The following is a 14,306-nucleotide window of genomic DNA, read 5'->3' as shown; positions in this document are numbered from 1 at the left end:
AGGTTGGGAAAGTCAGGGTTATAGATTTCCTACTGGCATTGCTACAAATTATGAAGATGGAAAAACAATACAATATGGCCTGGAATTGCAACATTTTCAAAAATATACTTTAAACATTTTGTCAGGCCCCCAAAGGAAAATTGTTTAATATGGTTTGGGTTTCAATTTGAGAAGTCACATTGACGGACTGATATGGGTGGGAGGTTTGGGACTGAGGGTTATTTCGTTATTCACTAATAAATGGGATTATTTCATCACAAGAAAATATCACAGCATTTCTTTTTAATATTAGGCTGAGAAAAAGATCGGTGAGCCCCAGCCGATGAGAGTCCAATTTCTCATGGTTTTGTAAAGATTTTTTTTTCGTTTGTTTTGAGACAGAAAGGAAGCCCTTCTAAGCTGCTCCCCACGTAGAATTGGAGCCTCGCTGTCCCCATGTGGTGCCTCCTTTCCCTCTCAGAGTGACATATACTCAGACATGGACTGATATGATCCGCATGGTCCCCTGACCCTTTTGTTCTGAGGACACATCATTTCCTCTCCCGGCTCCACAAACTGCCCAGAATTCCACGTGAGACGGGCTGTCACCAACGCCTCTCTGGTTATAAACAGCACTACCTCGTCACCGTGCTGTGTCACCTTTTACCATTTAAAATGAACAGATGTTATTTTTGCTCCAAACTGGATTGCAAAACATTTTTCCCTTTTTTTTTCTTGAAGCTTCTCTCTGCCAGTTAAAATAATCACATAAACAATAATACCGTAGTCAGTTGCCTGACACAGTGCCAGAAATACTTGTTTTGAAAAGATGGCATGCCAGGAACTCTGGAGAATGAGTGATTGTGGTCAGCGGCATTCAGAGAACCCGCTGTGAGAGCCAGAGCTCCCCATTCCAAGTCTCTGGTCACCGTTGACTGGCCTGTGAGAGCTGCCGTAGACACTCAGCATGGGCCTGAAGGGCGGCTGGCAAGCTCACAGGCGGTTGTGCAGTTAGTAGAGGCAGAGGCGAGGGGGTAACTGTGACGCCTTTTCGTTTCCGAGTGACAGATCGATTTTCCTTCACCAGGGAACCCCCTGCTTCTGAATTCCTCCATGCAACCAGACCTCACGGTCAGCCGAACATACAGCGGGCCCATCTGCCTACAGGACCCACTGGACAAAGAACTCATGACAGAGTCTTCGCTCTTCAACCCTTTGTCCGACATCAAAGTCAAAGTTCAGAGCTCATTCATGGTTTCCCTGGGAGTGTCTGAAAGAGCTGAGTACCATGGCAAGAATCATTCCGGGACTTTTCCCCATGGAAACAACCGTAGCTTTAGTACAATGCACCCCAGAAATAAAACACCCTACATCCAGAATCTATCATCACTTCCCACAAGGACAGAACTGAGGACCACTGGTGTCTTTGGCCACTTGGGAGGACGCTTAGTCATGCCAAATACAGGTGGGTGGTAAGTGTGCGTTTGTGTCTTTCCGATCTGTTTCAGCATTTTAAATTTGCACAATTATGTCCCATAAGTTCCATTTTTTTAGATGTTTACCATCCTTGTGTCATAGCTACAAATACGGTGATTCCAGAAGTCTACTCGATTTACAGTAACTGACCCAATACATAGTATCAGTGTCCATAGACCTTGCTGTGATGTTACTTTATGACAAGCAATGATAAAGGTTCATTATGGAGTTGCCCTTTTGAACGCAAACTTCAGTTCCAAGGCTATACCATGCCTTGGTACATTAGTACAATGTCTTGGTACATTAGTACAATGTACATTGTAATTGTACAATGTACAATGAGTACAATTAGTTCTCAAGAATTTTCTTCTTCCTTTTGGTTAGAGGGGAGAGTTTCTTAATGTTTTGACAAGGCTACTTAAGGTGTACAGGCCAGTGCACTTTAACATGACATCCTATCAATGGATTAGTTTCCATCTGAGACCTAACTGGCTGGCAGAAGAGGGTAATGTCTCCTCTGATTTCTAAGCAACAAGAGTTAGGTAGTGCAATGAATCATCGCCGTTGGCCACTGACAGGAAAGAGGATTCTGCATCTGTGTTCTAGAACCACCAGACCGCACTGAGTCAGGACCATCGGGGGCCTCGACAGACTTCTCCCTGAGGTCCAGCTGACTGCCCTCTCCAAATCAATCATTTTGTCCTCTAAAATGAAATCTGTACGAGGACTAGCCCGAAGCCACCATTCCAGCTAACTGGCCTGACGGTAGCTTAGTGACTTGACACCATGTTTTACGTTGATAAGTGTTGTCTTGTTCTCCTACGTCAGTTGCTTCCTTAAAAATCGCCCTCAAATGCAGCCCTACTCATGATTTTCTTTTCTAGACTTGGAATTCTCGAAATCTTCTTTGGTCAGTGGTTTAAGACATAGTAAGAATCTCCATTTAAATATGGAGAACGATTGCTTCATTGTGTGATGTAATCCTCCCTGGTCATAATTGGCAGTCAGGAGCCTCAATGCAGAAGGAGTCGGTCAGCCCTACTTACCAAGCACTCTTCTTGGAGGAATCTATAAACTGGAAGTGTGGGTTCTGAAGAAAGAAAATGATGCAACCCCCTCCCTGAGGATAGGAAATATTCATCAGTATCATAGAAAATTGCATTTTGTCTTATCTTCACTTCCTAACCTAGTAGGTGGCACTTGGGAGGCCCCAGGTAGTTATTGGTTCAATCAGTCGGCCCACACCCTTCCTCTCTCTTCCCATCATTGTGTTTGTTTACACATATGTGGAGGGTGGGCCAAGATCAACCCATTCATTGGCTTTAATGTTCATCAAAGAAAGTGAGATAAAATCATAAAACAGATTTTTCTTTTTCTTCCCCTTTGACTTGAGAAGCACTTGTGTTGAAAACTGAAAGTTCTTTTCTTTAAAAAAAAAAAAAAAAAGAAAATGTTGACTTGTTTTGAGAGTGAGAGAGAGAAAGAGCAGAAAAGGGGCAGAGAGGGAGAATCCCAGTTAGGCTCCACACTGTCAGCACAGAGCCCAATGTGGGACTCAAACCCATGAACTGCAAGATCATGACCCAAACCAAAACCAAGAGTCCAATGCTTAACCAACTGAGCCCCGCAGGTACCCTGAAAACTAAAAGTTCTGATAGCACTGTCTGATTCCCAAACATTTCCTCTGTGAAGAGGCATTTTCAGAGTTTCACAAGGAAGCCCTGGACAAGATTGAAGCTGTTCACTGGGAATGAGTTTGAGGAAAAATAAGTGTGGGGAATTGAAACATATGCTCTGTTATTTGCAGAACATAAATGCAAAATATGCCCTAGGGGACTAAAGTGTAAAGAAGCAAGACATAGCAATTAAATTGTTCTAATGCCATCCATCCCGAATTATCGTATGGTGCCTGGCAATGATTTTTCAAAAAGGTTGGGATGGTCCCCTCGCTGTAGAAATCATTTATTATGCAAAATATGAAACGAGAAACTCAGGTGGTTCTGTTGTCATATCAAATAAAACGCTGTTGGGGTAGCAGGCGGAGTTTGGGGGAGAGTATATTTTTGTAATCAGAGATAACTGGTGAGTGACATACTGAAAATGGGCACTCCTTGGGTCAGTTGGGTGGCCCCATCAGGCTTCCAACTCTTGACCTCAGCTCATGTCATAATCTCGCGAGTTGTGAGCTCAAGCCCTTCCTTGGGCTCTGCACTGACAGCACAGAGCCTGCTTAGGATTTTCTCTCTCCCTTTCTCTCTGCTCCTCCCCCGTTCATGCTTTCTCTCTCTGTCAAAAAGAAATAAACTTAGGAAAGAAAGAAAGAAAATGGACACAGACATAAAGATTCCCCACCATGCCTCTCCTTCTTAAGATAAAACTTACCACCAACCACAATCCTGCCTCTGTGTATGACTGTCTTCTATCTCCATTGACAGTTTGCATGTTTAAGTAGGAGAAGTATGTTTGAAAGATAATCATACAATTTCTGATTGAAGGATAGATGACATAGTTTAAAGTGCTAAGGATCCTGTAGACTCAGGTCGTATTTAGGAGTATCATGAATAGTGTTTCAATCTGAACACTTGAATGAGATACGATCTGTTCATCCCTTTCTCAAAAGTCCACACACATATTTATTCTGATTTGATCTGGGAGTCGACTGTCAGGCACTGATGAGCTCAAGAAAAGATTATGTCTCAGAATCTGGCTTAAAAAAATAAAAACAACTTTTTTTTTTTTTTTTTTTTTTTTTGAGAGAGAGAACATGAGCAGAAGAGGGACAGTGAGGGAGGGGCACAGAGAGAAGGAGAGAATCCCAAGCAGGTTCTTGTCATCAGCAAAGAGCCCCACACAGGGCTCAATCTCACGAACCGAGAATGAGCTGAGCCCATATCAAGAGCTGGATGCCCAACCAACTGAGCCACCCAAGTGCCTCCTGGCTTTTTTTAAAAAACAGTTCTGGATCCTAATCCCTCATATATTCAGGATTTGTGTTTCAAATGCCTACTTTGTGCCAGGCAGTGTGCAACGTTATTGATGTAATAAGCCATCATTGCTTTTTTATTTTAAACACACTATAGGATTTATTTCAAAGTTTAGAAAAGGCGAATTAATCAACGTGTCAGAAAACACAAAGTGATTATTTGGGGTGGCAGTCGAAGAATTGACTATACAGGGGGCACAAGGCAACCCTGGACAGAGGCAGCGTTCTGTATCTTGATTATGGTGGTGATTACATGACAGTATTCATGTCAGAAACTCATCAGTTTGTACTTTCACAATGGGTACAATTTATTGCATGGGAACTGTACTTCACTAAAAGAGAAAACAGGACAAGAAAAATGAGAACACAATGAAGTTCATCTTTGCGGTCAATTGCCTAAGGTGGCATCATTGCTTGAGGATAGCCACCCTTGCCTCTATATCTAAAGAATAAGGGCTGAATGTCTCTGTTGCCATAAGGGCCTAGATAAGCCAAAAGGGAGGCACCTGAGAACAAGCGCTGTGTCAGACTGAGGGAGAATACAGAATGTCTAGGGTGTATATTCAGACTGACAGCCACACACACTGAGTAGCCTGTGCATTACAACTTCTGCTCAGCAGAAGAGAAAGATGTCCTGGAGTCCACTTCATTTAGCAACTGCATTTGAAAAAAGGATGGGAAATAAAAGAGGAACCTGATCAGAGGCTTCTAAGTATGGCAATTACAGTTCCATGGACATCAAAGCCCAGCATATAAATGGATACTCTTGCTGAAAAGCTGTAAGCAAGATTTAAACGTGCCTCATTCTTAGTGCTGGCAAAAGATACTGATGATAACTAGCATGTTACTGAATAATGCTCATAAATGTTCATCACAAATAACTTGTTTTGCAACGCGTCCTTGCATTCCTTGATTCTGCCGCGGCTAACAGGCACACAGAAGGCTATCAGGAAAGACTGCCATCTCTGGATGTAAATTACCATCGGCAACCTGAAAGCTTTCTGTGCAATTACATTAGCTCTAATGAAGGGCGAGAAAGTGAGAACTGCATTATTCAAAGAATAGGAGGATGCCCTGAGATTTTATTTTGTGATCTTACTGTGCCCCTATTTCATTTCTTTTTATAAACAAGAAGCTACGTTAAAGAGATTCTCTGCCCTCTTGGGACTCCCCTCTCTCGGCCAGTGTGAAATAGTGACTTCGCAGGAGGCAAGTGGAGAGAAGGGGCCCTTTCAAGTGCAGTGTGATGTGCCTTCCTGGGCCTGGGTGATGGGATTTTACTGAAGTTAGGCTACTGAGTCTTTTCCGATTTGACACCAGTGTGAATACGGTTATGTCGCCTTTTACCTGTCATCTATTTTAGCTTCTGTTTGCAAACATAGGATCAAATACTGGCTATACAACCACCTACGGGGTCCCTAAGTTTATCCATGCTTTTTTTCCTTTTTCCTGCAGTTTTCTTAACAAAAGGCAGTACTCTGTTGATCGCCTCTTTAAACTTACTTTAAGGTGCATAATTCTAAGACAGTTTCATACCAGGCCTTCGCAAAGCATTAGATGGCTCGCCCATCATCTCAGACACCTTTTTAGGAAGTGACTGGATAGAGACACGACATAGCAATACCTTTGTAAATTTAGCAACGGATTAACTGATACACTGATAAACTCTTACATTCTCAGATACTTTTGCTCGTGCCTGGTCTCTGGACACCCAGTCTTTTAAGAGAATTTTTAAAAACACTTGGAAGGCCCTAACGAAAAAACTAACTTGACTACACAGACGAATAACATGGTCCTCTTTTATGTCACTGTTGGGAAACCACAATTTCTCCATTTAAACTTCCCAAGGACGATCAGGATTTCATAAATTGCTGTGATATTTGTGTGCTGTGTGTCTGTATGAGCACCTCACAGTGCTCAGCTGAGTGCTTCAGGATAATCGGAAACTCTGCAGATAACCTCTTGGCTTTTTCTGTTTTAGGGGTGAGTTTGCTCATACCACATGGCGCCATCCCAGAAGAGAATTCTTGGGAGATTTATATGTCCATCAACCAAGGTGAACCCAGGTGAGAGACAGAAAAGGGCGGCATATTCATGACATCTTAAATGTGGGCCGGAGGGGTTGCTGAAAATCTGGAGTTTGTTAAGATAATCTGACAGGGAGAGCTATAGCTGAGATTTGCATTACTTGACCATATGGAGGGAAAAACCAGTTGCACAACTATTGGCCAAAATGAAAACACCCATAGCCAGTTCCACAATTTTGGGTAGCTAATCTAGCTCACCGACATCTAGACCGCAGACGCCAAATATAAAACAGTGAATCGGTGGGCAGGTCATTAGCAGGGCGTCTCCATAAACACTGACCACCTCGCATACTCCTCTTCTCAAAACAAAACAAAAAACATTCCAGGAGGTGCTCTTCGGTGGCAGACCTTGTGCACATCCTGAAAATGACGGACCTGTCACCTCTTCAGGTCAGCAGAAGCCCTGCTCCAGGCTGAGAGAGGATGTCTCAGCTAATTTTCCTCCAGTAAAAATACCGTCTGCGTTGCAATAGCTTTCAGATCTGACAGATTTCAGCAGCATTAAATTCAATTACATGAACAAATACAAATCTTGTCGCAGTCTTTTAATGAAAGTAGTGGGTTGTTTTCTTGGCACAAGTATAATATTTGTGGAAATGTTGCTTGCCTCCACACAAGAGAAACTTCACTCCTCTTTAGAAAGCAATTTCTCTCCTAAACTGGATATATATACCTCTGGCATTTTCAGTCTTAACATCTTGATTATTTTAGACTAGATTTTTGTTGTTGTTGTTGTTGTGAGAAAAGAACACATGAAGGAAAAACACTGGAAGGAAAAACAGCCAGAGAAGCAGATGGTTTGAACAGATTCTGATAGCTGTCTCCATAAAAGGATTTGTTGGTGCCCAGTGGTTTTAACTTTCTGCTCGAGAGAGCTTGGGCGGAATGGAAGAAAAGGTTCTGCTAGCTGGCTATTGGCAAGGCTCTCAAGAGGGTTCTCGAATAGGCCTTGCTATTTCCTCAGTCCTGTAGAACTAGATCCCTTGCCTGCACACCTGAAGGCATGCTGTGGTCTAAACATCTCCATGTGCAAACAGGGGCAACCAAGGAGCAGAAGGGAGTGGGAGAGTTTATTTAGAATCTCAGTTAAGCAAACCTAGAAATGGGAGTTTCCTGGATAAGAATCACCTCTTTTTTATCCCTTTGGTTGGTTTATAGAAGAAATCATACTTGTTTAAAAGTTTAGGTCAGGGTCCCTTATACATATATCAAGGATGAGGCAGGATCCAGTCAGCCTGCCTGAAACACGGCCTTATGCAAACCTTCACCTCCTGTTCCCTTCTCCTTACAGTCCATGCACTGAGTCTGCGTTCAGATCTGTCTTCTCAAACCCAGTGTACTTCTACCTCATGACATGAGAAGCAACCTAGGGCTAGTGCACATTTTCAAAGGCACCCAATTTACAATTCACCTCAATCCCCGTCTCTTACCAGAAACTGCCGCTTAGGAGGTCAGAGCCAGAATGTGCCAACAGGCATTAAACAGACAAGGACTTATGTGGGAAATACCACTTGAGGTATCTTGCAATTGAAAAGTAGGAAGGAGAAATACATTAAAAACATGCCAGACCCCACAGACCTGGAAAGACAGGTTTGGCCTGAGGTGGTCATTTCCTGGACCACACCACTAGCTTTGTGAAGGTAACCAGTTTGGTTTCTCCATCTGGAACTAAGGTGTGTGTTTATTACTGCTGTCCAGGAAGATAGAAGCAGGAACAGCTAGTTCATCCAAGACTTCCGATCTAGGAGGTGTGCCTTTTCCTAGTAAACTGAGGATAAAATGCAATTGTAAGCAGCACATGTTCCTTTTCATGTTGCTAAAACCTTCCCAGATGTTCCTGCCTCTTAAGAAAATGGCCAATCTCCAGGCTACTGCTCATTTGTCCTCACTCCCTTTTGAGAAGCTCCAAACAACTCACAAAAAACAAAACAAACAAAAAACTCCACTAAAAATAGCAAATTCCTTTCTACAACTTTTCTTAAACTTGGTGAATTTTTTCCATCCCTGCCAGGATGCTGCTTGGCTCTAAGTTCTTCAGCTTTTAATCCTGTGATTCATCAGAAGGCCACTTACATAGCTATCTAGTGTCATCTTTCCTTTGTAATGTCACTTAAAAACTCATTTTCATCTTACGCTGCCTTTCTGTCATTCTGAACCTGTGCTCAGAGTGGCCTGGTTTTCTCAAAGTCCACAGACCTGGAACAGCACTGCTCTGTCTCCTTAACCTCTGACTTTCCATCACTTGCACACACAGAATTGCAGTCAAATATTCCCAACTTTGTGCCATATTTAAAATCTATTCCATTTTCCTATTGAGGAGATATATCTCTTGCTTTTTTCTGAGTTACATCCCTGGCATAACAGGTTGATGATTTAGCGGAACTGTCACTGATCCCATTGATCCAAATTCAGTACCAGATTCCCAGAGACGGGACTGTGTGGAATGAATCACAGGCTTAAAATAACTCCCTGTATTCAAATAGGCTCCGATGGTTATCTTTTGAATTTTGGGTAGGTTTTAAGTAAGGTGGTTCACAGTATGAACTGAATGTACCCGGTCTCTCTTGGGAGGTCCTACTTCTATTGCTGGGAAGCCTCCAAGATCACTTTGTACTTTCTGCTAAATGGAATGATGTCACTCTTCCTCAATGTCCCTGCTCTGTCTATACTTTCAGACTTGAACAATCATTCTAATGAATCGTTTCCAACCTCCAGCAGCAATCTGGACCTTTGGTTGCTCATAATGCTTAGGAAATTAACTCTGTTGACTTTTTGTACATATATACGTATTAAATGGTGTGCTGGCCAAAGACTTTGCATTCCTGGAAAAGTAATAATTACCTCTGTTTCATTGTAACTTGCAAAGTGCTCTCCCATGCGTTGACTCATTTGGTTTTTAATGTTCAAAGGAAGAGGATTTTGTACCAATTTTAGAGATGAGGGGAAAAATAAAATCTAAAAAAATGAAGGTTCCAAGAAGCAGAGAAGATTTCCAAGGGCGTGTTACCTTACCGGCTGAGCTGGGATTTGACTTCCAGATATCGGACCACAATTCCAGTGCTCACAAACTAAAGGATGCCGTCTCTTCCTGATGTGTGAGACTTTACGGAAACCACTTTCTGACTTTGCACTCCACTTCTTGGCCCCTTTAAAGAGGCATCCTCTGGAATTGGTCTGTATGAGTGTGGAAAATTAGGAGAGGCAGAAAGGCAGGATCAAGTTGAACTTTCCTGAGAAGTACATTGGGTAAATTGCTTTGTTGCATTATAGAATTGAGAGAACAAAGACTGGAAACAGGTTCCACTAAATTGCTGAATCTGTTTCCTCAGCTCAGTGGCTAGGCGTGTGAGCTCAGGCATCAGAAGCCCTGGGTTCAGATCTAAGTTTCACTATCCACATGACCTTAGGTAAGTTCATAAGACTCTTTGTAACTCAGATGTGTCCTCGTCTGAAAAACAGTTGATCTCTGCCTTATAGGGATGTTGTGGGATTGCACGTTACACAGAGATACAAAAATCTAAATGATGACAAAATACGTATTCTTTTCCTAATTGCTACACGTAACATTTGACAAAGCATTCTACCTACAGTATGTGCTCTAATCGTCACCCCAGTCCTTTATGGCAAACAATTATAGAAGTATCCGAACTTTAATAGATTTGAAAATGAACACCAGGAAAAGTCAGTAAGCTTGACTTAGGGTGTAGATTGTCTGGCTTATCATGTGTTTTGATATGACATCACAATCCCTACCTTAAGGCACAATTAGGTATATTATCCATGAATCTAGTAAGGCATGTTTGGAGAGAGATGAGGCTTATGCCTAATAATGGAAATACACCATGAAACGGACAGGGAGGGGCCCAAATTTGGGAAGACAGGATGACTTTGCAACTCAAGTGTGGGATCTCATAGAAAACAATGGGAAAAAAAAAAAAGAAAATGACCCCTAATCTAGTCTAAGGATTTACAAATGGGGTGTGAAGGGAGTGGATTCCCAGAGATGTCACTTGACCTGATTCTAAAACATCAGTAGAAATTAGCCAGGCAAGGAAAGGTGTAAGGGCGGTACCTCAATGATTTCCAGGCCCAGGATACATTTTCCATTATTGTTATAGTATAAGAGGGGTAGGGGAGAAGTCTGTAAGAGTGACTAAATCAGATATTTTTCCCTACTTTGAAGTCATTACCTTAAGCAGCTTCCTTCCAGCTGTACCTGGCATAGATAGGACAAAGAGGTTTCACACACTGCCCCGTTCACAGATTAGAGGATGCTTAGTGACGTCACAGGAACAGGAATTAGACTAGCCTCACAGAAAGGCAATGGCATGAAGTTGGGGCTGCCAGAACTATTTTCTGGTAGAACCCCTTGGGCTCCTCCTCCAGGATCAAGGGTATTTAAGCAGCTGGCTCAATGCTAGACTTAACCTCCTTTACTGTTGACCCCCTTCGGAGGGCAGGAAACCAGCACTGATCATTCTCAGAAAGCATGTCTCTTTTCCCAAACTTCAATTTGAAAGAAATTTGGGGTTCTTGTTGTTGTTACATTTCTACAGGAGCTTTCTGGGGGACCTTTTTTTTCATCCTCTCTGATCAGGTTTTGATAATTTTTTATAAAGTCTAGGTGCTCCAGGGGTACTTGGGAGGCTCGTTCGGTTGAGCATCTTGACTCTTGATTTTGGCTCAGGTCATGATCTCATGGTTCGAGGTATTGAGCCGCATGTAGGGCTCTGTGCTGACAGCATGGAGCCTGCTTGGAATTCTCTCCCTCTCTCTCTCTCTCTGCCCCTCTCCCACTCGTGAGCACCCTCACTCTGTCTCAAAATTAATAAACTTTAAAAAAATGAAGCTGTTTCGGCAAGGGAATCAAAATGTCATTTCAGAGACTCCCCCCCCCCCCCACATATATTGCAATAAGAAAATGATGTGGATGTGGCACAGCCTTCCCTCTGCCCCTCCCCCAGCGCCTGCACCCCTCCCCACCCCTTAGTCGGAGAGTAGAGAACTGGACCAGAAAATTATTATATGGAGCTTTCTTCCAAGAAGCAATAAAATGAAACCAAAGGCAAACACTCATCTCTTTTTCCAATTACACTGTCATGTGAATATCCCTGACCAAATGCTTAAACTGGAATTGGAAATATAAGTAATCTTACCCAAGAATTTACAAAAGGACACATATTTTGGCATGTGAGCTCACCCCAGATAGAGTATTTCAACGATTTTTTTCTTCTGTTTTTTGTTTGTTCGCTTTGTTTGAATGGTATGGCGCCGTGGGTGCTTTTGGGGTGAAGATCAGAAAGTGGACATGGTAGTGTAATGACACGTTACCTGTTTTTAGGGTGCCTCGACGGTTCAGTGGTTTTAGTAGCAAAAGCATGAGGTAAGACCAAATGCGAGACTAGGAGGACACAAAAAGTCACCCTGGGAAATGAAGAGAATTTCTTTCCCCTAGTAATGGCTCACAATTAAACACGGTGGTGGAGGCCACTCCCAAGGAACGACTTCCTGTAGCTTTGCCTCCCTGATAGCAAGGACAGCACGCGCGCGCGCACACACACACACACACACGCCCTCGCGCATCGTGCCTGACAGGAGATATAAGCACTCAGAAACACCTGTAGGCTGTTTGACCTCATTTCTAGAAGAGTAAAAAGAAAACCTGGATATGTATGGCCATATTTGCAATATTGAAATTTTAAAGAAATGAGTCTGTAGTAGACCAGTGTTTGTGTTAAAGCAGGCATTTGAGGCCATTCTAAAACCTCTCGCCCCAGTGAAAGGGGAAGCCCCATTCACTTTTCCTGGGGCTCCCCGGTGCTCTGATTTCTCACAAGGTAAGGAACCCCTGCCACCAGGCTCCTGCAATTAGTGAGGCGGTCCCCGGAACAAGAGCTTTGGCTCTGCCCTGACACCAGGTGACTGCCCTGCCCCAGGGGAGAAAACCTGGCTCAAAGCTTCTGGGTGGATTTGCACTTCTATTCGCCTTCTCCAGCTTGGGGGACTTCCTCACTGGGTTCTGTGTCAAGCCGTCCACAGCTCAAGCAAAAAAACATGGCACCTTCTCACTGCAAAAAAGTTGGGGACTTCTGGAAGTTTTCACAGTGATTATTAGAGCTTAGTGTAGTCGGTGACTATTAAGCCCCCAGTGTCTCTGGTACAGCGGAGCAGGATAAAATACAATCCCTTCTCTAAGGAGTTGATTTCTGCTGGGGGTGGATGGTTGTGGAGGACAGAGGTTGTATATATGTAGCAGAATGATGTTTGGGAGTACAGTGGACTTTTTCTGGATTTCTAAAATTGGCAAGAGTTAGAGCTGATTTATAAAAAGAGAGAGAGAAGTGCCCCCAACATTCTAATTTCAGAGCTATTCCAGCTATAATGCCAAGAGCTAATTTTCCCACCTCCTTGTGGAACCTTCTAAGAAGCAGCATTTCATCAGCATGGATACCACCGCTCCCCGACCCACTCACGCACCATGTCCTCTCTCTTCCTATTGATAGAAGAATGGGAATGTCACATTTTGCAGGACTACAGGTATCAAATAATAAGAAAATAGGAAGTCACATTTTGCAGGAGTACAGGTATCAGAAATGGCTGGGTCCGCTCCCACCAAAGTCAAAGAGAGTAGCCCCAAGAGAATTACTCCTAACATTTGGATCATCTGCAGGAGCACTGGGCACACTAACACTTGATTTCCTCATCGTTTATAAGTTTGCTGACTTGTTCCATGCTGCTAACGCCAAGGAGAGGGGCATCATTCCCAGGTTGCCATATTCCCAAAGGATGGAGAGGATTAACCCTAGCCAGGGAGGGTACGTGGATTGAAAACAGGTTTGCCAGGGGCCACTTCAGTGTGAGGCAAAGAAGTCAGAGAGCAGGGTCAAGATGCTGCCAGATGGGGGGCAGGTGGCAGAAGTAACTGGAACCCACAAGGAACTGCAGATCCGTAACAGTAACTGTTTGCAATCCCATCACCCGCACCCTCTGTCGGGGAGGTCTTTTGGAGTATAGTCACCACCCCTACCTGTACCGAAGCCATTAAGGATTATCTTAAGTCATCCAAGAAAATACCACCACCTTGCCACACAGAGTTATGTAAGGAGACGGTGTGTGTTTTCCCCTCCCTCCTTTCTACCATAATGCCTTATGGATAAACTTATGGAGGAGGGAACACAGGAGGGAGCAGACAGCCTGCTCCCTAGTTCCAGACCAAGTTCTAGAGCCCTGTGTATGTGCGTGTGCATGAGTGTGTGGACACGTGTGTCTGTGCGCGTGGGTACTGGAGGGTGCGGGTGGAATTTTGATTCCGATATAAGATTAACTTTTTAAAATGGTTTTCGGGTTTCATCGGTTTAGTAAATAAAATATTTAATAGTTACAGAATCAAAATGAGAGGTCTTCAAGGGACCCTGCTACCACGAGCGGTTCTACTAAGCATACTTGTTAGCAATTATAGCTGACCCCTTGACATGGGTTTGAACTGTGCGGGTCCACTTACATGCTGATTCTTTTTCTATCAGTACTGTAAATGTATCTTCTCTTATGATTTTCTTAACATATTATTTTCTCCAGCTTACTTTATGGTAAGAGTACAGTATATAACACATGTAACATACAAAATACAGATGAATCAGCTGTCTATGTAATTGGTAAGGCTTCCCAGTCAATACTTTGGCTATTAAGTTTTGGGGGAGTCAGACTTCTACAGAGATTTTCAACTGTGTGAGGGTCAGCACCCCCCAACCTCTGCATTGCCCAAGCGTCAACTTGCACTAGGA

At 43.2% G+C, this 14,306-nt stretch overlaps 1 protein-coding gene across 5 annotated transcripts in view; it reads left to right on the top strand.

The window, feature by feature from the left end:
• Positions 1-14,306, top strand: part of UNC5D (unc-5 netrin receptor D) — a 547,712-nt gene that overhangs the window by 484,194 nt on the left and 49,212 nt on the right. For all 5 annotated transcript variants that reach the window (XM_042934906.1, XM_042934905.1, XM_042934910.1 and 2 more), the window contains 2 exons: positions 1,067-1,444; positions 6,420-6,504. In XM_042934906.1, the coding sequence (XP_042790840.1) occupies positions 1,067-1,444; positions 6,420-6,504 (463 nt within the window). The remainder of the gene's footprint in view (positions 1-1,066; positions 1,445-6,419; positions 6,505-14,306) is intronic.

Source organism: Panthera leo, chromosome B1, assembly GCF_018350215.1.
Source record: "Panthera leo isolate Ple1 chromosome B1, P.leo_Ple1_pat1.1, whole genome shotgun sequence".
NCBI lineage: Eukaryota > Metazoa > Chordata > Mammalia > Carnivora > Felidae > Panthera > Panthera leo.
This window is presented reverse-complemented; position numbering and strand designations above follow the sequence as displayed.